Source organism: Balaenoptera ricei, chromosome 5 (assembly GCF_028023285.1).
Source record: "Balaenoptera ricei isolate mBalRic1 chromosome 5, mBalRic1.hap2, whole genome shotgun sequence".
Classification (NCBI taxonomy): domain Eukaryota; kingdom Metazoa; phylum Chordata; class Mammalia; order Artiodactyla; family Balaenopteridae; genus Balaenoptera; species Balaenoptera ricei.
The window spans coordinates 98,163,821-98,190,278 of NC_082643.1; the positions used below are offsets into that span (position 1 = coordinate 98,163,821).

At 45.2% G+C, this 26,458-nt stretch overlaps 1 protein-coding gene across 1 annotated transcript; it reads right to left on the reverse strand.

Moving 5' to 3' along the window:
* Positions 1-969: 969 nt before the first annotated feature.
* Positions 970-25,973, reverse strand: LAP3 (leucine aminopeptidase 3). The gene is made up of 13 exons (XM_059924168.1): positions 25,766-25,973; positions 23,284-23,399; positions 21,917-21,971; positions 21,347-21,452; positions 19,747-19,906; positions 18,274-18,438; positions 15,443-15,601; positions 10,659-10,783; positions 9,361-9,449; positions 8,377-8,479; positions 3,945-4,024; positions 2,014-2,123; positions 970-1,554 (listed from the first exon to the last, which is right to left on the reverse strand). Exons 1-13 carry the CDS (start codon positions 25,865-25,867, stop codon positions 1,365-1,367), a joined length of 1,560 nt encoding a protein of 519 aa, XP_059780151.1. The 5' UTR covers positions 25,868-25,973; the 3' UTR covers positions 970-1,364.
* Positions 25,974-26,458: the final 485 nt, after the last annotated feature.

Below are 26,458 nucleotides of genomic sequence, written 5' to 3' on the forward strand. Positions count from 1 at the left end.
TTTCCTTTCACAAGCCGGTAATTCCACCTCTCCGTTTCCATCTTTCCTGCTGAAGTAGCTTCTGGATATAGATACCCAGAGGAACCTGTGTTTACACACTATTCCTGCCTGATTTTAATTCTGATTTAATTTAAATTCATGTTATTTATTAACATGGATATGCATGTCCATTGTCATTCCCTCTCTAAAAGCCAGTTTAGACACATAATATCTTTACGTCAAGTTTTTAAAATATTAAATGTTAAAAATAACTCCAATTAAAAAAAACTGTCAAACGTTGTCAAAGTCTTAAAAAAAAAAAAGATCCTATTTGTGGGTAATTTGATTCACCCAATACAAATGTAGCAGAAATTTAACCCCAGGGCTTCCCTGGTGGCGCAGTGGTTAAGAATCTGCCTGCCAATGCAGGGGACACGGGTTTGAGCCCTGGTCCGGGAAGACCCCACATGCTGAGGAGCAACTAAGCCCGTGCGCCACAACTACTGAACCTGCGCTCTAGGGCCCACGTGCCACAGCTACTGAGCCCACGTGTCATAACTACTGAAGCTCGCACGCCTAGAGCCAGTGCTCTGCAACAAGAGAAGCCTCCGCACTGAGAAGCCCCTGCTCACCGCAACTAAAGAAAGCCCACGTGCAGCAACAAAGACCCAACACAGCCAAAAATAAAATAAATAAATTTATTAAAAAAAAAAAAAGAAATCTCTACTGCTTTCTGCTCTCCCACTTATTAGCTTGGTGACATCGTTGGCATGTTACTAACCCTCTCTTGGTGCCTCATTTTCCTCACCTGTAACGTGGGGTTAATAGTACCGCCTCACAAACTCATAAGCTCATCACTGAGTGCCCCAAAGTGATTATGAACATTGAAATCCAACTTAATTACTTAGTTCATATAACACAGCCAGAAGAGACAAGTTATATTATAGCATCACTGGGTTTAGAATAATATATAAGTAAATCAGAGCCACACCAGGGAGCACAAGAAGTTGGATTTATTGTTTCTGACAACTGCATAGCAACTTTTAGTTTGTTCATATTCCCAGCATCACAAATCTGAAATACAATTTTGCTCCTCAATTACAAACATATACTCTGAAAAGTGATTAGGTAGCTTTTAAAAAATCATCATTATTCATTTAAGAGAGAGTATCTTAAAAATCTTTGCCAAGCAAGATATTAGCTTTACCTTTATAAATCTCTGCATAAAATGAAAAACAAATCAAGGCATACAAATTTCATTTTGTTCTATGTTTTTAAATACCATCCTTTGTTTCCCTTAAAAGATTTTAAGCTATTCATTCAAAAGTATTCTGAAGCTCTACTGCCTGTTTAAGACAGAATGAAGGCATTTTAGAGCATCTGAACTAAGCACTGTCTTGACTGAACCGAAGCAGGAACTCAATCAGGGTCCTCGTGGGCCTCCCAGCCATGCCTTTGCGCAGATAAGGAACCTCATCTTTGTTGGTCATCACACCTGCTATGTCTAAATGCGCCCACTTAGGATGAGTCACGAATTCTTTCAGAAACGCTGCAGCCGTACATGCTCCTGCAGATCTGAAGAGGAAGACAACAATCAACATTTAACCCCATGTAAATGTGCACTGAACGTTCTATTAAGATCCTCCATTCTTGCTAAGTGGCTTCTATGACCAGAGAGCAAAGTCAAGCTAATGAGACCTCTTAAGATGTTAACCCAGAAATCACTTTCAAGATTTTCAGACATAGCTTTAAGCATAAAGGATAAATTCTTTTTCCTATGGTAATGATAATTTTGTGCATCTCATTCCCTTACCATTTGCTTAAAATGACCTTTAGATTTGAAAACATGCAAAATTTTGAGAACCAGTTGGGAAATACCTTGAGAATAAAAGACAGAAATGAGTGCTTACAAGCACTACATCAAAAGAAAATTGGACAGCTAAACCTTTTGTGAAAGGGGATTAAACTGAAAATGGTCATTCTGGCGACCAATGATGACTGTAAAAATGTACTTTTATAGCTTACTTTACATACCTATATTTTCCAATGTTATTAACATCAGCAAGTTGGCAATCTACAACCTGTCTTGTGTAATGTTCAAAGAGAGGCATCCTCCAGACACGGTCTCCCGTTTCAATGCTGGCCTAGAGAACAAATAGGTATGCTAGTTGGCAGAGTAGATGAAGCAGGTTCTGACCTGTTACTCTAAAACATGATGCAATACAACAGATTCCAGAATTATTTCAGTTAGTTAAAAGGTTTACTTAAGAATTATAAAAGGAGCCAGGAATGTTGTAAAACAGTCCCACAAACTTGTAGGGCATTTGCTAAAATCATCAAACTAATATTATGGGTCTCAGTTTAAATGAATAAGCTGGTAACCTGTAGCACAGACAGGCTTTGCTGGTTTGATTAGGCCAGATCTCCTAAGATAAGGTGACCTCATTAATTCATGTAATCATTTACACATTCATTCATCCACCCATCCATCATCTACTGAACTGCTGAGCACCAAGAGGTGTGGGGGATATAAAGATACTTAATAACTGAGCCATCAAAGGGCCCACAGGCTAGTAGGAGAAATGGATAAAGGTTGTCTTAATACACTGTGGTCAAAGGTAAGAGCCAAAAGTGAAAAGTCAGGGAGTAGCAATGTAAGCTGTTGTTTTGAGACTTGAGTAGTTATCAGATGAACCCACCAAGGGTTGAAAGTAACTGCCTCCAGGAAAAGAGGCTGTAGGCTGTATAGACTGCTGACTGTTATTTCAATGTTTACATACATATAACTTTAATTTTTTAAAGAAAATTAAATTAAAAAAAAATCAAAACCAACAACGACATTGTGGACGATAGCGAGGGACACTGGACAGTGGGTGCCTGGCACAGAAGAGAGGCCCCACAGCCTACCTGAAAGGAGACAAGGGGGCTGAGCTTCTCCCTGAGGCTGGGGACGGTAGAAGGGGGCTTCACAAATGGTGAGATGACAAGAGGTGAAAGGGAAGCAGTTTAGGGTGGAAGGGCAGTTTAGGACCTTAAACCACATCAAGAATGTATTCAGGGACATTTTGTATTTGTTTCTGCTGGCACACAGTAAGCTCCCATTAATTACTTGTTGAAAGAATGAGGTGCCAGATGGAGCTGTTTCACAGCTAAGCGGGATGCACAGGGTCTGGGCTTCAGGAGAGACGGGAGCCCAGCAGAGAGGTGCCAGCTGCAGCCAGGGGAATAGACGGGCCTTCCGGTGAGGACCATGCAGAGTTAAGAACATGTGGCCCGGGACTGAAGGCAACCAAAGGGGCAGACAAAGGAAAAAGCTGGCCAAGGAGGCTGAAACAGAAGTCAGCGAGGAAGGAAACCAGAAGAAAAGATTATCGCGGAAGCCAAGAGCAGGGTGTCAAGAAGACGCCAGAGGTACACGCTGCCTCTGGACAAGCTAAAGGAGGCTAACAGAGCAGTGTCGCTGGGGAAAGCTGATGGCGGTGAGAGCGGGGGGTGGGTGGTGGTGACGGGAAACTGCTGTTTGGAGGAGGCTGCTGTGAAAGGGCTGGGAGGACGCAAAGAGCACAGCTGCAGAAGTTGTCCTTCTCACCACCCGCGAAGGGACAAGGGACGCGGGTGAGCCCTATCGACATGCTCCCCGACTTGACTCATGACCCGTATTCCTTAAAAGGCCATTCCTTCTTCTACAAAGCCGTCCTTTTAACCTTTTCTACATTAGGGATATTTTCAAGTTATTTTCACTTCATTCTGAAGCTACTGGAGGACAGGAGGAATATGGTATCATACCCATAATTTTGGAACATTTTGGAACATTTATAGAAAACCACACTGCATCGAGTTTATTGAATTTTCATTTCAAAGGCAAATCTACAACATAAAAATCACTTTAATTAAGAAATATAGCATTCTAAGGCTAGAGTAATTAAATCATCTCCATATTCTAGGTCTGTATGTGTTATTCTTACCTCAAATAGTTTGTTCCACAGCCAGGAAGAATTGGTAAAGACCCCGGTGGCACCAGACCCCAAAGCTATGTCCATGGCACCTGCAAGACACAGCCCTTCAGGTCAGCGTTCGCTCTCTTCCGGCGAGACAGGTTTCTCTGCCGCTGTGCAGACCAAAACTTTAGCCTTTAACCCTATTTTAATGTCTCCCTCATTTTAGAAAATAGATGATGTTGGGAAATCCTTGCTGTATATATAGCTAGAATTCACCTTCAATTATTAAGGAAAATGAAAAAAAAAGCAAACATCAAATATCACCAATAATCTCATCCCAGGGATAACCACTACATATTTTTAATATTTCTTTCCAGATTTCTTCTAAACTTAAAAAAAAAACACAATTAAGACTATACTGTACATGTCCAGTATGTGTTCTTCCTCTTATGCTTTAAACGTTTATTCTTTTATAAACAAATTCGTTAAAAGTATCCTTAATGACTTTAAAAGTCCACTGGGTAGAGGTACGGGCATACCTCATTTTATTACACTTTGCTTTACTGCATTTTGCAGATATTGCATTTTTCACAAATTGAAGGTTTGTGGCAACCCTGTGTCAAGTAAGCCTATCAGAGCCATTTTTCCAACAGCATTTGATCACTTCCTGTCTCTGTGTCACATTTTGGTAATTCTTGCAATGTTTGATACTTTTTCATTATTTGTTATGGTGATCTGTGATCAGTGTTCTTTGATGTTTCTACTGTGACTCGCAGAAGGCTTAAATGATGGTTAATTAGCATTTTTCAGCAATAAAGTATTTTTAAATTAAGGTATGTACACTGTGTTTTTAGACATAATGCTACTGCACACATAACAGACTACAGTGTAGTGTAAACCTAACGGTGACCCATATGTAAAAACCTGTGATTCCACATGATATTTGGGCAACTCTGTTTGGGTCCTTGTCCCTTGGGGTTTTGTTACTCTACCTCCCAATTACATCTCAAACCGATTCACTTCCCTTCACCATGACCGCTACCACCATCATCTACCACTGGACTATGGTAATACTTTAAAAAAACAAACAAAAAAACCTTATTGTCAAAAACTTCAAATATACACAAAGCAAAGAGAATAATGTAATGGACATACAAGTAAGCATCCATTAACCACCACAAACAATTATCAAGTCACGGGCAAACTTGTTTCACCTATACTCTCAGACCTGACACATTATTCTGAAGCTAAACGCAGACACTCGTCCTTAACACACACACTTACACATCCGCCGGAGTCAACCACCGAACGCCGTTCACCAGCCCACCTGGACCGCGGCGTCTCCTCGGCCCTTCTCCCTTGCACTCAGCACGCTGCCGGCCAGGGACCCTTTCACAGGGCAAATGTGATCTCACAGTCTCCGCTCTTAGCTTCCTGCTGCACTTGGCTCCAGACTAAATCCCGCAACACGCCAAGGCCAGCGGGGGACCGGTGCCTATCAGCACACGGGTCCCCAAAGTCCTCACCCAGCCACGCTCTGCTCCTCTCGGTCCCATTCACCGCTGCCCACACACACCCACCTCGAGAGGGGCCTTCGCTCTCCCCTCCTCCCCCTGCTAACGCCTCCTCCTTCAGATCCCAGCTCAAGCAGCACTTCTCAGACAAGGTGCCTGACATCTCAGACCTGTCAAATCCCCAGATGCACAGGCTCTCACGGACTCCTTTTAACCCGGCTCTGCTGTGCTGGTCAGTGTGAGGATCTGCTGACCGCCACGCCCCATGGGACGCAGGCCTCACCTCTGTCCCGACCCACCTCTGTATCCCCAGCCATCTGCAGGAATTAAACACAGGCCGACTGTGTCAACAATCATTCGTGGCATCCCCTATATCCCAGATACTACGATGGTTGCTGGTTACTCACTGCCTATGGTCTGTCTAAATGACTGCGGGGATACACACTCATTAATGCTTTACTTTTCAAGTTAGTGGCTTTTTCCATACTTATTCACTTGTCCTCAAAACACTCCTATCAGCCCTGTAAGAGTCTTGCATCAGTGTTTGAATTTCTCAAAGAGAAGATGAGCACTGACTGCAAACAAGAATGTGATGTGATATCCTCTCTTAAAGGAAGAGAAAATGGGAGACGTGAATATTTAATGTGATCCAACAGGGATCATGGCTCTAGAGATGATTTCATTACATACTTCAGAAAATCATCTATTTTCTACATAATTACAGAACCAGTACCACCACCAATTTCAGAATTACCATTATCGGGGGCATACCTTCCATTTTCTTTTACAAGACACTTTTGAAGCTGTATATTGAGGTGCTAACCCATCAGTGTTACCAGAATTTCTCAGAGTATGGAAGGAACATCAGAGCTCCAAGGAAGGTGCTGATGTCACCACTCTCGTTCCATCCTAAATCACAGGCATTAAGAAAATGAGAGGTACCATGACTGAATGGCACCCCCTGAGCAGCCGCTGCTCCTACAGTCTGCTACAGGCCTACCCTTTAAAGGTCAGTAGCATCAGTCCGGTGTCTACCAGGCACAACAACCTGTATCACCTTATTTAATTTTCACAGGCACCCCTCCTGCCAATGACGTGCTATTATACCCCTTTTACAGACGAGACAACTGAGACACTGTCAAAGTCACATGCTATTAAGAGGCAGGACAGGGGACTTCCCTGGTGTCGCAGTGGTTAAGAATCCGCCTGCCAATGCAGAGGACACGGGTTTGAGCCCTGGTCCAGGAAGACCCCACATGCCGCAGAGCAACTAAGCCCGTGCGCCACAGCTACTGAGCCTGCGCCCTAGAGCCCGTGAGCCACAACTACTGAGCCCACGTGCCACAACTTCTGAAGCCCGCGCGCCTAGAGCCCGTGCTCCGCAACAAGAGAAGCCACCACAATGAGAAGCCTGTGCACTGCAATGAAGAGGAGCCCCCGCTCGCCGCAACTAGAGAAAGCCTGTGCGCAGCAACGAAGACCCAACACAGCCAAAAATAAATAAATAAATTAAAAAAAAAAAAAAAAAGAGGCAGGACAAATTATTTTCTCCTTCTAAAGACTATATTCCTCCTCCTGCTATGAACTTGGGGTTGGAAACTGTTTCTCATCCTCCCCCTTTGAATCCCAGCTCCTGGAACTCAAGAAGGGGCTCAGTAAGTTATTTGGGGAACTAAAATGAGCCATCAACAGCCTTCAGCAAGGACAACGGCTGGGGTGATCTGAAGGCTCACTCATCAGGTTGCCCTTAGTTACTTGGAACCAACTTTCCCACCTTCTCACACCCTCAGGCTTGGAAAAAAAAAGGGGGTGGAGGGCCGTGATTCCTCATTTACAGAAAGGGTGTACTATCACCCACCTCAGCACTGCCCCTCAAACACCAGCCCCAGAACCTCTGTTGTTCAGCTTAAAATGTTTGCTGAACTGAAAAGGGAGACAAAAGACCATAAAAATACTATAATGCCAGCTTGAAAAAAGGATTCTTAGCATATAAATCTGTGGACTATTGTTAGAAACACATAAAAAAGAAACATGAACTGATTTCTCTTAAAGTAAAGGCTCACGTGACCAGGGGAAGAATTAAAACCAAAGGATAAAAAATGATCTGAATTTTAATCTTAAAAAAGGTGGAGACAGAATGAATCCTTAAAAAGAGAACTGTTGGATAGAAGATTATGAACACTGGGTTTCTGCAATAAGGCAATGCCCACTGTCGTCCCTTTAGGCATTTACTCCTACTCCACAGAGCTGGTGGTGCTGCCTGCCGCGTGCGGGCGCTGCATTAAAGAGGCTTTCCAGAAACTCCCTCCAGTCTTCACAACTCTGCGAGACAAACAGACTTGTCCCCAGGTACTGACGCTCGGGGGTGTCAGGGAATCAGCCCCAGGCTGGCGGACTAGTAAGTAGCGCAGCTGGGAGCCACCCCTGGGCTGGCCTTAAAGCCAACAAGCTTCACACAACACAGTACACAGCCCCGCCTCCGCTACATGAGGATCTTGCCACCTCCATCCCCAGTGTTTTTATTTCTGTACAACCTCCAGTACAAAAGTTCAGAAAACACTCAGGGGGCGTTAGATGCATTATGATTAACAAAAATAACTACTGATTTTGGGATTTATCACTAATCTTTTCAGACCTGTATCAAACAGCAATTGTAACAGAAAACATCGCTTGGTATCATTTATAGACGTCGTTGCTGTGGATGGGCTGACCTGACCCACTTGTTGTTTCTTTATTTAAAGGTACAGCCTGGGATGTTTCAAAACAACAAGGCTAATATTCGAAGCAGTTTACAACTGCAGAACAATTCCTTTGGTGAAAGATCTTTGAATGCAAATGGAGCGAGCCAGATTTCAGCAAAATAGTGCCCTGAGTACAATGTGTGCACTCGATGCCAACAAATGAGACTTTCTTCAAACAAAAGCAGGAAAAGCACGTTGTCTGACCTGTCAGGGTGGCGGCATTGATGATGACCTTTGGGTTAAAAGTGTGCGCGTAGCAGAGCGCATCGGCCAGGATGAGTCTCCCCTCAGCATCAGTGTTATCCACCTGCACAGAGGAAGGTCAAAAGAAAAAAAAAAGGGTAAGATGATACAAATAATGACTATAAAATTTAGACACTCACAGCTATGTTCAATTTAAAAGAAAACGCTGGTGTGATGTTTGTCATCGAGTATCAAAAACATTCTACCATTAGAACAGGAATAGTGTATTTACTCTGAAGAGCAAATGTAATTTAATAATCCCCATGCCAGAGCTGATAACCAAATGCTGATGACTTTGGAGGCTGAAATAAAAGAGAAGTGTCTGGTTCACTTTACCATTAAAGTGGTAAGGGAAAAACTATCAAGATTTCTGAAAACAAAAAGGCTAAAGAGTTTAAGAAAGATACACTGAAGCAGCAGCCTGGATCTCCAGACCGGAGAACTCTTGCAACTTCAGCAACTTCATATATATTATATCCTTTTCTTTTAAATAGAGGCTCAGTCGTTATGGGCAGTGTGTGTGTACATGCATACACGTGCCCAGCGGACGACCTGCTGACACATCCCCAGATGCACCCATGATGCAGAATGCGTTTTCCACTCGAATGAGTTGCTAAATGGAAAATGTTATCACGTCAAAGGTGTATCCAGAAAACAGCCTGCACTTTTACTGCTTTGCCCTGTTCTGCAGGGTTGGCTGCAAATTCATGGTAATTTGTGTGTACAGCATTCAGGAAGTAGGAGGAATAGTAAGGTAGGAAAATCAATCTTAAAGTTCCCATGAAGAAATACTTTTGACGGCATGAAAAGCTACTCATAATAAAGGCACTGCCCTTCCCTACATAGAGCCAGTGCTCTGCACCCGTTCAAGGTGTGTTTATGTGGCTATGCTGGGAGTCCTTCAGAAAGAGCAGAACTCGGAGGCTGTGTCTTCCACCTACAAACCTGTATGGTCTTCCCGTTCTTGGCTCTAACAACATCCCCAGGCTTGTTGGCCTTCCCGCTGGGCATATTTTCACAAAGAGGGGCCAAACCTGTCAAAAAAAGAATATATGAAGGAATATGGAGTGTGCTAGGTCCAAATACGCCACCCATGGGACCTAGGTCATCAGCGGGCCCTCAACAGATGCCAGTCACAGACACCACTTCGACCAAGTGATGGAGTTTAGCATCACCAGTGACCCAGGTGACATTACGTGCACCAGCAACAGGAAATACATGTCATTCTCTCCAAAGAAGTCTAACCTGATTCTATTGTGAAGAAATAACCAAATAAATCCGAACTGTAGAACATCGCAAGATGACCTTGAACCTTTAAAAACTGCCAGTGTCATGAAAGAAAACAAAGGGGGGCAGGAATAGGTTCTAGATTAAAGAAAACTAAAGAGCCATGGTGACCACACGCAAGGGGTGATCCTTGAGTGGCTCCAAGATTTCAAAAACAAATAGAAATAAATAAATGCGTGTGTGTGTAGACACACATATAAAACAAACATTTTTTTGACAACTGGGCAGTTTGAATTTGGTTACTGTATCAATCCCTGGAAATGATAATTGTATTGTCATTACACAGAATGTCCTCGTTCTTAGGAGACACAAGCAGAAGTATTCAGGGGTGACGTGTCATGATGTCTGAGACTCACTTTCAAATAGTTCAGCAAAAATGGACGAGGAGAGGGAGGGGGCACGTCAGACAGACCTGGACTGCAGTCCTACTTTCCCATGCAGTGGAGGTGACACCGGGCAAGTCATTCGACCTCAGTCCCCGCTCCCAGCTCCCCGTCTGACACATGGCAAACCCCCAGCATTGTGTCTGGCATCCTGCACTACAAAAATCGCCTGCGTACTGAGCACTTTTTCTGTCCCAGGCATTTTCTGCATGTCGGGGCACTTAATCAGCCACAACCCTATGAGATAATTGCTACTCTGACTACTGACTGAGCATTTTCCATTGGAGTAAACCGCAAACTTGACATTATGTGTCTCTGACTGCTAACCACGTTTTTTGCAGAAGTAAAACAAATCAATTCTAGTTACAGCCCACAACGCAGAATACATTTAACTGCCAGTTCAGACAAGATAACACCTATCTCAGCTAAACAAACATCTTCCACTTGATGAAAACCTATTTAAAAACCATTTCTTGATCTTTTCAGATTAGAGAAAACCATGTTTGTTGTCTCCGTTCTACCATTTGACAGGATTCCAGAAGCTCTCCAAGACACCCTCCCTCTCCCGCGCACCTACGATGTTGATGGGCAGGTCGAGCTTGGCAGCAGACACGATGGCTGAACAGATAGTGGCAGCTCCTCCCATGTCAGCCCTCATGAGGTCCATGTTTGCAGCCGCCTTGATGGAGATGCCACCACTGGGGGGAAAAGGACAATGTACCATGTTAATAGCAAAGAAGGGGGCCAGAACCGTTTCCCTAAAAAGAACGTGTAAGCTGAGGGTAAACTACCACATACAAACACCAAGAAATTTCCAAATTGGGAATCAATGATTTCAGCATTTAAAAAGATAATATTGTGGTTTTTATAAAAGACACAAAATAATTCCAGAAATACAGGCGGGTATGTTAGCTCATTTTATTTCTGTATGAATGAAATTTAAGCAGTGCCACTGGAAACATTACTACATCATGCAGTCAACACTGCTCAAACCCCATGTGAACTCCTGACACCCATGTAGATTTGTCTTTTCAGCAAATTTTATGAATTGATCAACTTATTGAAACTGAAGGTCACAAGCTGTTGGGGAAAGCTGACAAGCTCACAGAAGACCAGGAGGACCCCTTTCAACTCCTAGGAAGACAGGAGAGAACTCATTTTGACACCCCCAAGGTGTGCTAGATCCTGCAGACGGCAAAATACAACCCAGGCACGAGGAAGATGCTAGCCCGAAGCCTCAAGACAGTGCCCAAACACAAGAGCTGAGAAAGGTTTCAATTACCAAGAAACCCAAGCCACTGCCCCAGACTTCTTGAACTAACTAGTGACTTTTCTGCTTCTGGTTTATAAAAATCCAGAGCCACTGGCTCTGCAGGCTGGGCAATGAGCCAGGGGTTTCTACTCTGAGTTCTAACTGGATTCTGCTACTGACTTGCCTTGGTGAGAGACTCAACTCCTTGCTCTGACATCTGCTCACCTTAGAAATCAGATCCTAATTCTCATTCACCTCCAAAGCACTTGATATTTAAATCTATTTTTTTCCATTTATTTATTTATTTATTTTTGGCTGCACTGGGTCTTTGTTGCTGTGCACGGGCTTTCTCTAGTTGCGGTGAGCGGGGGCTACTCTTTGTTGTGGTGCGCGGGCTTCTCATTGCGGTGGCTTCTCTTGTTGCGGAGTACGGGCTCTAGGAGTGTGGGTTTCAGTAGTTGTGGCACGTGGGCTCAGTAGTTGTGGCTCGCGGGCTCTAGAGCACAGGCTCAGTAGCTGTGACGCACGGGCTCAGTTGCTCCGCGGCATGTGGGATCTTCCCGGACCAGGGATTGCACCCATGTCCCCTGCATTGGCAGGTGGATTCTTAACCACTGCGCCACCAGGGAAGCACTGCACTTGATATTTAGATGGTTGTCATTTACACCTAGAATTAAAGATTATCCACTGGCTCAGAATAAGAAAAGAAGTACACTCCTGGTCCAAGAAGTCCAGACATAACCCCATGGGGGCAAGGAGAGCAAGCTGGTGCGTGAGGTTGTCCTTCTATCTACTTCTAGGCCACTTCTGCTCAGGGGGTTCCACTCTGTGTATAGGACTATCGTTCTAAATAACCACCGGTCAAAGGTCAGCAGTTATCTCTGCTCACCTTTTAGATTCCCCTCCAATCCATCCATTTCTTTTCTCCTGTGTCCATCCAAGTTGAGGCTACCACCATCAGTCATTCAGATGTTTGCCTGGCTCCTATATATATTCAGGTGTCCCTATAGCAGTCTTACCCCTTCAGTTCATTACCCACACAGCTACCAAACTTTTACAAATAGATGAAAAAAACAAAACAAGACAAACAAAAGAACCTCAATGCTTTTTATAAGCATATACAAAAATTCAAAATGGATCATAGCCTTAAAAGCTAAAACCATAGACTTATCAAAGAAAACACAGACTTGGCATAGGCAATAATTTCTTAAACAGGGCAAAAAAAGTACGAACTATAAAATTAAAAACTGATAATTATACCTCATTAAAATTAAAAACTGCTCTTCGAAAGGCACCACTTCAAAAAATGAAAAGGCAAGCCTCACAGTGGAAAAAAAAATTTTTCAACACATTTGTCTGAAAAAAAGGACTTGTATCTAGAATATATTTTTAAAAAACTTATAACTCAGTAAGACAAACACTCCTATAATAAAGGGCAAAAGATCTGAACAGACACGTCACGAAAGAAGATGTACCAATGGCTAATAAGCACATAAAAAATGCTAAACATCATTAGTCAGAGAAATGCAAAGTAAACCTCAAAGAAATACCGCTACACACTCCCTGAGTGGCTAGAACTAGAAAGACGGACACCATAAAACGCTGGGGAGGATGGAGAACAACTAGAACCTTGTACACTGGTGGTGGGAATGCAAAATGGTATAAGAACCTTGGAAAACTTTGGTAGTTTCTTATAAAGTTAAACATGCAGTTATTACACAACCCAACTCTCCTTTCCTAGGTATTTAACTAAGAGAAAGATAAACATATATGCACACAAAGGCTTCTAGATGATACCGGCTTTATTACTAATAACTCAAAACTGGAACAACCCAAATTTCCCTCAGCAATGACTGGATAAACGAATTTTGGTATGTCCATACAACGGAATATGACTCAGTGATATAAAGGAACAGATTACTGATATGACCACAACGTGGTTAAATCTCAAAGATAATATGCTGGGAAAGAGGCCAGGCATAAAAAATTCCACGTAAGTGAATTTCTGGAAGAGGCAAAACTAATCTACAATAACAGAAAGATGACTGGCTGTCTGAGGTGGGGTAGGGGAGAGGATGACTGCAAAAGAGCATCCCCCAAAATTCCCCAAGGGAGCTTTTGGGGTGTCAGGGAAATGTTCTGTTTTCATGGCAGAGGTGTTTTGCTGCATGGGCGCACACGGTTGGTAAGCTCACTGAACTGAATATGTAATGGGTGGACTTCACTGTATGTGTAATTCTCACGTCATTCTTTCCCTCTGCTAGACACCCTTCAGTTACTTCCAACTGTTCAAAGTCCAACATCTAACCGGGCCCAGAACAACCCAGCTTCTGCCTATCTCTCCGGCTGTGCCTCGTCCCTTCCCCCAGTCACGTTCTGTCATGGCCACTCTGGCATTCTTTCAGTACCAGGAATTTCCCCTCTTCCTTCCTACCCACAGCCTTCACCCGGCTCTTTCCCTGCCCTACCCCCCACAGAACTAACTCCCTTATCCTTCACATCTTAAGCTAAAACTGTCACTCCTTCTAGAAAGCCTCCTCTAAACCGAGAAGACTAGGTCAGGCCTCCTTGCTTAATATTCCCATAGCAAAAAAGTCAAGTACAGGTTTAAATGAACAATAAACTTCACCCTTAGCATAAATGTTTCAATTAAGACATTAGCCCATGATAGTATAAAACCATCACAATCAGCAAGACGTTTAAAAACAACTTTCATTCTCTAATTTTTATCTGCTGTAGTGTTCTATTTATTTTTATTTTATTTTTTAATTTTTTTGGTTGCATCACGCGGCTTATGGAATCTTGGTTCCCCAACCGGGCGTCGAACCCAGGCCCCAGCAGTGAAAGTGCCGAGTCCTAACCACTGGACCGCCAGGGAATTCCCTGCTATAGTGTTTTATAATACACACTTTAATACAACAGTATATGAATGTGACATAAATAAATATGCGTATTTTGAGTGGTATGAGCTCGAATCTTTTACTGATGGGCTACATAACGAAGATCGTTTGGAGACCAATGCTTTAAAGGAGAGAACGTGAACCAGTGGATGGAAAACACAGGAGGCATTACAATCTGCTAGTACAAGGAAGACCAGCCTGGAGGCCAGATCTGCCCAGGACAGAGGCATCACAGTGCCTAGAAACACTCCTGTAAGGGTGGGATTCATTCACATCTCAGATGGAGTTCCTGAATGGGTGTAAAAACATACTAGGGGACATCAAGATTTTATGGAATCTCTAGCAGCATTTTCCAAAGCAGTTTCTATGGACCATGATTTCCTAAGATAAACGTTCCCTTCAAAAGGAAATTAAGATGTCAACTATATTTATATTTCAATAAAAAAAAAAGGAAATTTAGAAAATGCTGTATTTTGTACCCCCAAGAAGTCCTGTAGTTCAAACAAAATAAAAAACAATTTGTTTTATCTAACCTAGTTTTTTGATCAAGTAATCCTTTTCAAGTCTCACATTTAATTAGCAACCCAGAAACTAGTATTCAGTAGCAAATGCTTTCCATGGGAAATACTGACTCAGATCATCTTTTCCAACTCAGCTTCTCCCTGGTTGAAATAACCAGAGAGAGCTTCCAATTCTAAGGAACACCTATGGTTTAAGGAGATTAATGAAAGCTCGACTGGTCAGCAAAAAAAGTAATCTCAAGTAAGCAAAGGGAAGACAGCATGATCTACTTGGAAAGCTGCCTCACCATTATCTACTTGGAAATCCTTAATATCCGTACAGGAGAATCAAAGTGTATGATGGAAATATTTTAAGACATTTTAAACACACAGCTGAGTTTGACTTCCGATTCTATTAGTTATGGGGCTTTGAACAAATTATTTAACCTGAGTCATGGTTTCCTTACCTGAAGAATGTCTGCAACGCCTAGCTCCTAGGCGTAAGATCAGGGCTAATATATGTAAAATGCTTAGTAGAGCCTCTGACACACAGTAGGCGTTGTATAAGTGGCAGCCTAATATATTTAAAGTTACACATAAGATCTGACCAAACACCATGCTTCTGAACCAAATTGCACACCAAATAATACAACGGCATACAAAGCATTCACCAAAATACAAACCATGGATGCAGTAAAGAAGTACCTGTCAAAGGTAATCCCCTTCCCAACAAACACCAAGGGAGGTTCACTTGCATTGGGGCTGCCTTTGTAGTGAATTTCCAGGAAGACTGGAGGCTCTTCGGACCCTTTGGCCACACTGAGGAATGATCCCATTTCCTGTTCCTCAATCCAAGGCTTGGGTCTATAGAGCAGAAAAGGGAAAAAGTAAATACATGTTGCTATCTCCATTTCAATAACTTAGAATAACTCATCCGTGTGTAAAAAAGTATAACATACAAGCTCTTAATAAAGACACGTTAATGCTTCAATTATCACCTCCTATCTGCTTTCTGTATATTCTTGGGTGAGTCACTTGATTCTGAGTCTGTTTCCTCATCTATAAAATGAGATCAGTGACACCTCCATCAAAAAATTAGCTATAGAATTACTAAGAGAATTCATGTATGGTATGCAATACAATGTCAGCTAATAGTGCATAGTCAATAAACAATTATTACTTGATTTTTTTTCCCAACCCACTCACATATTTCTAAAGTTTTAATTTAAAGATGAAATTAGCAAGGCTCTGAGACCATAAAGGGTACTTAAAGATAGCTGAGGAGTCCACTGATTTATTTTTGGCACTTCTGAAAAAGACAAAGCAACAACCAAACAACCAATCAACAAACAAAGAACCAACAAAACTACACTCCATTGATTAGACTAAACTACCTATTCCTTTGCTTTTACAGAATTGCTGGAATTCAATCTTTTTAATGTTGTCACACTATTTCTCACAGTTTGAGACGTCTGATTGAAGTGGGAAAACTAGTTATTACTTAATAAACACGGGATCAATGGGGGTAATTTAATGGGAATAGTCCTTAGTGCCAACCAGAAGACAGATACCACATCGCTATTCCTCCTAGGCTGGAGGCCCAAAAGGGCTTTGTATTGCTTTCTGGCCACAGTAACTAGGCCAGGGGAGAAATCCTACCCTCCTACAGACAGACCAGAAACGACCTTATTCAAGGAACGCTCCTCCCGCACCTGCCTAGCCACTTGTTGAAACTATTAATCTAGGATGTCATTGTAGAGAGAGGGCCACCCAACTTCAGAAGGAAAAGACTATAAAAATGGAAGGTATGACAATTAAAAAAAAAAAACACTTCAAAAGAAGCGAGGCCGTATAATGTGGGCATTTTTATTCACAAACCCAGTACTTGATGTTTTATTAAAGTCCTGCCCTTCTGGAAGTACAGTCTGTATTTCTTTGATTTACACCCACCTACGCTAGAGCGCGTGTGATGCAGCTGCCTCAGTTTAAGGGTTACGTTCCGCCCGCCTGACCTGCCTCATCTCCGGCCAACTTCCCTTTGCTCCACCACAAGCCACGCAGCTTCCCAAGGCCACTGCATAGGTGCTCCTGCCCCGCTCTCCTGTCTGTTCACGTCTAAGCCACCTCCCTGACTCTGCTTAGGCACCGCTTTTGCTGGCAAGCCGTTTCGACTCTTCCACAATCCTCCCTGGCTCTCTGCTCCTGTAGCGTCCCCTGCACAGCCATTTCCCTGCCTATTCCTTCCTGCAAGGTCCTCAGCTGTCTAAGCACAAGAACCATCACCACCCACCTTTGTATGCTAAGTTCCCAGGCACACAGGAGGTGCCCTTACTGATAATGTGAGGCCACACAGCCACAATCTGCTGACACAACATAGCTCTGGTGTCTCCTTAAACAAAACAGCGAATAGTCTTTACCAAGACACCTTTGTAGAGACTAAACATTGCTACAGAATATATAGCAACCATTCCAGAAATTTTATCAAGCTCCAACACTACATTTTCTATAGATTATACATTTTCTTCACTCTATCTAGACCACAGGGGTTTTCCTGAAAAATGCGAACTCTACTCACAATTAAATAGTGAAGAATCCTTTTAAATGGAAGTGCCCTTGAGAAGCAACTTTGATAGTAAAGGATTCTTTAGGTAAAGCAAATATCTGTGGATTTACTTTAATCATAAATCCCCCAATACTCAGACTTGGTTTGCTTAAAGGGTGACGGGGAGCCTGGAGGGGCGGCCTTTTACATCTAACAGCCTGGCTGCTGACCATGGACCTCAGGACGGCCTGGGAACGCCAGTTCTGGTATTTGATCTAGTTAACGGAATCTACCAGGTAGAGATTCTCATTCCATGCCAAGGAGGGCGTGCTCTGTTCTTCACTTACGTCAAAAAGAGAAAAGACAGAAAGGATTCACCAAAACAAAATACAATGTGCACACTCCTCAAAAAGGGGAAGAGTTATCATTCAATCCAATAATTCAACTCCTAGGCACATGCCCAAGAGATCGGAAAACATACGTCCACATAAAACCTTATACACAAATGCTCACAACAGCATTATTCAGGGTCCAAAAGGTATAAACAACCCATAGGTCTATGAACTGAGGCCAGGGGGAGAGGAAAATGAGGAGTGACTGTTAATGGGAACAAGGTTCCTTTTACGGGGTAATGAAAATGTTCTAAAATTAGCTGTGGTGGTGGTAGCACAACTCTGTGAATATACTAGAAATTACTGAATTGCATACTTTACATGAGTGAATTGTACATTACATGAATTATATTTCAATAAAGCTGCTACAAAACACACACACATGTGCAGTGTGCAGTCACAACACTCTCAAAGGCAAGGTAAGATATGACGGGAGAAACCTCAAACTGAGCCCTTACGCCCACTTGTATGTGGCTGCTGGTGGGTGACCTCACCTCTCTAGTCTCAAGTTAAGTCTCCGAATAGTGAGAGAGCTGGTTTTTAGGATCTCTGAGGCTCCGTCGGGCTCTAGCATAGGAGTCTATGACATAATCCTGAATTACCTGATGTGGACGTCTGTTTTACTACTAGCACTTCTGAGATTCTTCTCGATAATTTCCGCAAATCTGGTTGGCGTCATCTCATTGGCAGGCGTCTCCATCAAGTGGCGCGCCAGGTTCTGCCCAGAAGCAAAGAGGACTCCCCTTTGCCAGGCCTCCTGATCCCCACTGGCAAAAGCAAGCACAAGGTCATCGTCAGACAGCCTCTCCAGAACACTGACCTCTCCACAGCCCAGCTAGGAGGGCTCCTGCCGAAGATGACAAGTGAAACGTGATGGACACGGGGACCCGGATTTATTCTTTGTGACCTGATCCAGGGGGGCAGCTGTTATGGTTTATAAAGTGCTGGAAAACACGACCCCCACTGAGCTGAGCTAGAGGAAACCTAGAATCCTCACCTCACCTGTCGGCCTGAGGGACCTCTGGAGCCCTCAATCTACCCCCCAAATCTTGACGGCAGAGGCTTCCACAGAAAGGCCTGTTTTACACTCCTCCAGAGTGTGACTACAGAGCAAGCTTCCCTTGCTCAGTCCTGCCGGGGAACTGAAGGCCTCCCGCCTTCCCCCTGCCTGGGTCGGGACCCTGAACTCCAACCCACCGGAGGGCAGGGCTAGCTTCAGAAGACAAAGGACGTGGGTGAGCTCTCCACGACCCTGGCTCTTCTTGTGCACGACAGGAATTAACAAAGCGCATGGAGAGGCAGAACAACACTCATCACTTACGGGGTTCACCGTGTGCCACACCCCTGATGGGTTTTGTCTTGCGACCATAAAAGCCCCATGACATCCGAGCCACAACTCTACTCAACCAATGAGGAAAATGAGGCACAGAGAGACTTCAGTCACTTCACTGAGGTCACCCAGCCAGGAAGTGGGAGCCAGATTCAAAGCCCGGCTGACTGGTCGCAGGGCCCTCATTCTTACCCACTACACCACAGCTGCCAACCACCGGGAGGACCCCCGCTGTCCTCCCAGCACCGTCTCCTGAGGGTCTCACACTGTCTGTTCCTGAACACAGAATAGGGCTGGAGTGTAGCTGGTGCTCAATAAATCTGCTCAAAGATGAGTCTCCCCACTAGACCAGGAGGGCAAGGGCCGGATCCCTGCATCTGCGTATCTCTGGCGTTTAGTACAGGGCCCGCAGGCGCTGGGTAGATGGAAATGATCTGCATCAAAACCTGCTGGGACCCGTCTGTCATCTTGTTCCCTCCCTCCTCAGGGAGCCAACCAGGTATGGTTTCCTAGGAACCAGCAAGCACGGAGGGGTCTAGAGAGTCAGGGGGGAGACACGCACAGGACGAAAGCCAGGAGCAGAATGGAGGCACAGTCACCAAACTCCTAAAATGGCTAAGGCCATGGGAGAGCCACAGACAAGCTGCATGGCAGTGCCCAATGCTGAAAGGCAGGCAGCTCATGTCCAAAAGGCCCTGCCATCAGCACGCAGGGAATGGGCCTGGTCCTGGTTTTGTTCCATCACCTTCCATGGAGCTCCACTGACACGGCCACCTTCTTTTTCTGCTTCAGGTCATCATACTCATAAAGCCCAAGCACCGCTCCTTCCGCAGCCGCCTGGGCGTCTCCGCAGGGGTCCACCTCCACAGACGGGATCTCCAGGTCCTGAACCTGTCTGCACCCCGCTTCACAGGGACAGAGGAACCAGAAAACCAGAGTCAGTGAGGGACACCTCTGAGGGCAGAAGGCAGAGGCCTGGGGTGGGGTCCTGAGACAACATCAGGATTGGGGTTCAAATCCTGGCCCTGACACTTGACTTTTCTGAGCCTCCACTTCCCCTTCTGTACAGTAAGGACGAGCACACACCTCACAGAGGGTGGGAGGACAGACTGATGGACAAAATGACTAGTCTAGCACCTCACAAAGCGGGCCCCCAAGAAGTGGCTGCTATTACTAGTATCACTTCTGAAACACTAGGGTTTCCTGATGAAGCGTCCCAATCACCAGGAGCTTGCCAGATTAAAAATGACATAGAAGTGATAACACTGAAATTACACCCAAGGAACTGAGCAAAGTCCATTATTAACACAGCGTTTATTAAGATCAGGTCAGCAAAATCTCCCAAATAAAAGTTATGAAATAATCTCCGAACATGAACTTTGAAAGTACATTTAACAAGCACATATGATATACACGGGGTCAAAGAGCAATCAAGCTAATTATCACCACCTCAGCAATGTTTTTCAAAGCATCTTTAACCACAGTCTCCGCGGTGAAGGCCTTGCCCTGCCACTCAGCTCTGAAGAGACCCAATGGCACCTACCTCAACTTTTGAACTGTCCACGTGACAAACTGGGATAGGCATGCACCTTTGGTAACTAGTGATAAACAAGCATCCTGCCCTTGGCATCCATTTTCTCTGATTTGTAAATATGATGACTCCACATGATTTAAAATTTGGGCAACGGACTTCCCTATATGCGCAGTGGTGAAGAATCTGCCTGCCAATGCAGGGGACACGGGTTCGAGCCCTGGTCCAGGAAGATCCCACATGCCGCAGAGCAACTAAGCCCGTGCGCCACAACTACTGAGCCTGCGCTCTAGAGCCCGCGAGCCACAACTACTGAGCCCGAGCGCCACAACTACTGAAGCCACCGCAGTGAGGAGGCCGCGCACTGCAATGAAGAGTAGCCCCCGCTCGCTGCAACTAGAGAAAGCCTGTGTGCAGCAACGAAGACCCAACACAGCCAAAAATAAATTAAAAATAAATAAAAATAATAAAATAAAATAAAATTTGGGCAACACAAGGGCTGCATTACAAAAAAGGAAAAAAATCACCTATCAGGACTTTCTGGCAAAACAGAGCTCTAAGGCCGATACTGCAAGAGGGAACAAGTGGTCCTGAAACCCCCAGACACAAGCTAAAGAAATATAAAAATAAAATTCCACAAGCTAACCTTCTGTATCTAAAGTAAAGCCAAGCATGTTAGGTAAGGGAAACTGAATATCTGTTGAGAGTTATTTGTGTGAACGTGAGGGGATGGTGATGGAAAGAGGGGAGACATAATCTGACCGAGTGATCCTTAGGAAGCTTTACCAACATTAAAGTTCAAAAGTTAAAGAACCTGCTGCAGCGGCCCTGATGTTCTCCTTGCCTCCGTGCCAGTTTTCCTGTTCGTCGACTCCGGCCGTCCTTTTGCCGAGGCCAACCACCACCACGCTGGAGAAGTCCTGTTCCAAAAGATACACGAAATCAGCTGCTTCACGTCTTTAAAGCATCCACTTCCAGCACGAAATAGCACAGGAGCTTGCACACAACCCCCTAAAGCGCTGCATGGGACAAAACCCTCCACGAAGTTTGCTTGCTTTATTTTTGTAAGCCCTGTTATCCTGGTTAAATTTTATAACTGTGTGTTGCAAAGGGAGGGCGAGGATAATCCTGCAAATAACTCTGCTATGTAAGACAGGGCCACTGAACCAAGAAAGCCTGCAGACTGAGGAATACAAGAGATGCAGTACTTTTTGACAACAACTCGCCTCTTTACAATGTTAACTAATACTTGCGGCTTAATCCTGGGATAAAACGAACACATAATCCGATACAAAATTTTCTGCCCGACTGGTCAGTCACAGTACTTGGCACATACAGGTGCTAACTCAGGGTTTGCCACATAAACCTTATTTTCACCTCATACCTCATGCAGACCATAAAAGGTTCGGGTTTTGCCTGCCTTCAGGGGTGGTCCAGATCTGCAACAAGAAGAAACAGTTGTTTTAAAAATTATAGTTTGCTCTGCTCCACTGAGAAGTGACATAAACAAACCTTTAGCATTATTACCGTATGCTCTGATGCTTCTGCAAATTTGCTACACTTATGTTTTTATCAAACACAGAATTCTCTCAGGCCAGATTTCTCAGATGCAGCACTTCTAATTCTATCTCACAAACTTCCAGATTAGATTTAATGCCAACTACAGAAAGCGGTGCCGTGGATGGGTAATGTAGGGGAGAGCTGAGCACTGGATGGAGGCTGACCTCGATCTTAAACCTCATAAAAGACGCAAGACACCAACCTAAGTGGCTGACTTGACGGCAGTGTGTTCAACCTGGAGGTTTTTTGTGATTTATCTACAGATGGGATACCGGGCAATTTAAAAACAAAGCAGGTGGCAACGCACAATTACAGCCTGAGGACGGGATGCCCTGGTACGTCGCAGTCAGGAAGGCCAGGCTGTTCTGTACTCGTACAGGTTAGCTTTGGGGTTAATGAATTGATCAAGGCAGTTGAGAGAGCTGCCTACCGGTGAAGGACTGGTAAATTGACAGGCGATGCAAATTCTGTCATTCAACAATTAGACAATTACTCTAACTATTAGACTACACCTATCAGATGCTAATAGGCTATCTGTAATCCAAATAATATACAGTTGCAGTGGCCTATGCTGTCACCTCTGTTTCTGTTAAACGTGGCCCGCAGCTCAGAAGGACTTGGAAACCCCAATGTTTTCCTACCTTCCCCAGACCCTGGCTAATCAAGAGTGGTTAGAATCTCAGGGCCCAGCCAGATTTACTGGACTGGAATGTGCATTCTAACTACACCCCCAGGCGATTCGCGTGTCATTTAAGATCTGAGAAGCCCTTGAAACTCATGGCTTGCAGCCTCCTCAGGCTATTCTGAACCAGCCCAGGCTGTTCCCCCCAAGTGAAGGGGAGTTACACAGGTAGAGAGATGAAAGGTGGGAAGGGGGTGGGGAGAAACAAACTGGATCCAGGAGGGTGGGCTGAGGAAATAGGGTACTTTCCAGATCCTACTGGGTCAGCCTCTCACATAAGTTTGTGATTTGGCTGAAGCAGCCTGACTTCCCAGAACTGTGGACCCACCCAATACTGAACCTGAAGTACCAATGTGCATGCCACAGACACATACTTTCACTTCCACTGAGAAGATCCCAGCCAGTGCACTTCCGTGCATGTTCATCCACTAATAATAAAGCACAGAAAAGATATTCTCTTTCACTTTCAGGGCATTTTTAAAAACTGGAACCCACAGATGAATACTTACATGTTCAAGATTTCTCTCAGCTTTCCAGACACCAATTTATTAAAATTCTCTCCTGCGCTTGTAAACTGGGGCACATCATCTTCTTTTTCTTTGCTATAGATTCCTAAAACAAGGCCCTGAAAACAAGAGAAAAGGTGAATATAATTAGAGTAGATCCCTGAGAGGGGCTCAAGGGTTCCCAAATTCCAGAAAGAGCTCATCATTTCAACAAAACCGCGTCCCCCTCAAGGACAGAAGAACAAGGCCAAGACAGCAGCAGGTGCCGGGCACTCAGCTATACTCACATCCTGCCTAAATGTTTCAAACTCCTGCCGATGCAAGAGCGCAATTACTACCTGTCCTGGTCTTGATGGTCCCTCCCAAGAGCTTTCACAACATAGAGGGCTTCCTTCACTTTCAAATAAAGAAGAGCAGAAAGGTGCTTTAAGAAAACAATTCCATTTGTAACAAAGTCAGATCTGGAAGGGGTTCAGAACACTGCCACCCCAAAATATGCCACTCTGGCATATTGATTACTTTGAGGTGCAGGCAGCTGAGAAAAAGCAGATGCAGGAAGGGCTCTCTGACGGCCCACCACCCCACCCTTCCTATCTAAAAGCTGGTCATAAAATTTCCCATGAGAAAGCTTCTCTCCCTGTACCAGGAAGAGAATATTCTTATCATCATAGACTGGGAGTCAACACCAAACAAACCTACTAAAATAACCCTTATCCCCCCTTCGTTTCCCCCATATATTTCCCAGTCCCTGTCTCTCAACTTACTGCCCCCCAGGCTCCTTTGCCTTATCACATCCCCACAATTCCCCCGTCTCTGTTTAAAAAGGTATATAAGCTTTCGGGTCTATAGGCTTCTTCGGGTCTTCATTTCCCTTTTGAAGATTCCCATGTACACATAAAAATATGAAATAAAACTTGTATGCCTTTCTCCTGTTAATCTGTTTTATGTCCATTTCATTCTTAGGTGCAGCCCTAGAATCTTGGAGAGTAGAAGTAAGTTTTTCCTCCCCTACAAGTTTCAAATGCAAATCTGCAATACTCTGGGATGTCATCCTAATAAAGTCAATGGCTGCACTTGCCAACACTAACAAGTACTCTGGCCAACTCATAGGCTGGAAGAAAGGAAAAGGATGCACCTTCACCGGGAGGGTCAGGCCAGAGCTTTCTGTCCAGCACTTAGTGGCTTATCCTTTCATCTCCTTAAGCTCCAGGCCCCAAACAACTGAAATAAGGAAGTAAACCTAGGAATCACTATTCGCCTTTGCACAGCAATTTATGACTTTAAAAATGTGTTCTGACTTAGGGCACCTCTGTGAGGTGGAAAGAACAAGTAGTCTTCTTCGCATCTGATGGATAAGGAAACTGAAACCTGGTTTCACATACTAGCCCGTGTGCAACAGAACTGGTCAAGAATCCGGATGCCTTCTCTCAGGTCCTCTGTCCTTTCTACAGAATCACACTGGTACTTAGACCAAATCATGTCCTGTCCTTTCCATCAAAGAAAATAGGCTTCCTCGGGGTTGGTAACCTTCCCAGGTTCAAACTTACCTAGATTGCCCACTGTCTGGGATTCCAGGGAACCAAGTAGGGAACTGATCAGACAGAAAACGGATGTTACCTGAGTAGGATCTATTTCCATAGTGTTGAACAGACTAGGGGACAAGCTTCTGGTCCCTCGGCCATCTGTGATTCAGGGAGAGGCCTGAGCTCAAGCCCCACCTAGAATACCCCTAGCCAGGCACAGTCCTTCTGGTCCTCAAGCGTGACTCCCACACATGTGCTCCTCCCGCCAAGCCGTTCCCCTTTTCCAGATCCCCCACGACCGAATAGTGACCCTCTTCACAATGTTTTGGAGCTCAGTTAGATGGAGGAGGCGCTTCTTCTGCAGGACACTTCTAATCTCACGAACAGATGGGTCTCCCTGCAAAGCCCTTTTCCCTGGAGAGACATTTTTCTCCAGAAACGCTTCTAGTCAGTTTACTCCCTGAGAGCCTGTGTTTTTCTGGCCTTTAATTTCAGCGGGGGAGGGAGGTCTTGGTGTGGAACCCGGGGCCAGTGATTGGCCGACTCTGGGATCCTAGAGGGCATTTCACCTCACCAAACTTGGGCATCCTCCTAGCTAAGGTGGGAACAATCCTGGCGCCCAAAATAATGAAATAAGGGCACGGCACAGAGTGGGAGCTCAGGAAACGGGAGCTACGGCTATCATTCCCTCGCGCGCAGAGTTCGAGTCCTAGCACTTTCAAGCAAGAGAAGAAAGAGCGCATCCTCGGCACTAGCCGGCTGGAGAATACTGGGGGGTCTGCAGCCCCGCGCAGCCCGCTGCCAACGCCGAGCTCCGCAAAGACAAGAAACGTTTCTTTCTAGCCAATGTCTGTAACTCGGCTCAGAAGCCCGGAACAACGCGGCCTTGACCTGCCCCAAAGTCCCCGTGGCCCGCGAGCAGGACTCTGGCGGCGGCCCCGGAGCGAGCCGCGGCCTCTCACCTTCGTCATGTCTGCGGCGGCTGGACCGGGTCCCCAGAAATGCTTCACGCTCAGATGTCGGACGGCGAGTCTCGCGGCAGCCGGAAGAGGCAGCAAGAACATCTTTTCGGCTCGGCCCCCCCGCACCGCCCTCCACCGAGCACGTGGCGCAAGGAGGGCGAGTGCGCGCCTGGGAGCCCAGCTTTCCGGGGCGGGGAAAAGGGGGGGAAGGTGGGCAGAGGGCGCGCGCCTAGGGGGCGGGGAAGGTGCCAGGGGGCGTGCCGGGCGTGCGCCAGGGGCGTGGCGGGAGGGCGTCGGGGGGCGGGGCTGTCGGGTGAGGGCCGGCGCGGGCGCGGACGAGCATGCGTGCGTCCAAGGGGCGGGGCGGACCGTCTGGGCGGTACTGGGATAGATGCGAGACTGTGGCAGGCGCTCAGGGCGTGCACGTGCGGACTGAGACGAAGAGGAGGGGCTCTTGGAGGAACACTCTAGAGAGGGGCGGAGTCGCTGTTATGCTGTACCACGAGGGGCGGGGATGGAGGCGGGGCACCGGGGAGAAAGAGGGTAGAAGCAGCTTTATAGCAGAGCTCTAACTGGGTAGCGAAGACCCCTCTGCTGAGTAATTTTTATTACTTTCCTTTTCTTGAACTTTTTTTGAACTTCCATCTGGTCCAAGGGTTCAACATGGTAAGGCAGTTAGCCCAAATACTGTTT

What these genes read in the sequence shown, in the direction of transcription:
- LAP3 (XM_059924168.1), bottom strand. Translation starts at nt 25,867, where the DNA reads ATGTTCTTGCTGCCTCTTCCGGCTGCCGCGAGACTCGCCGTCCGACAT. An exon ending in AGAACGGGAAGACCATACAG is followed by an intron (nt 8,480 to 9,360) that starts GTTTGTAGGTGG and finishes TCCTCTGTGCAG; the next exon opens with GTGGATAACACTGATGCTGA. An exon ending in CAATGCCGCCACCCTGACAG is followed by an intron (nt 4,025 to 8,376) that starts GTCAGACAACGT and finishes TGTGTCTTGCAG; the next exon opens with GTGCCATGGACATAGCTTTG.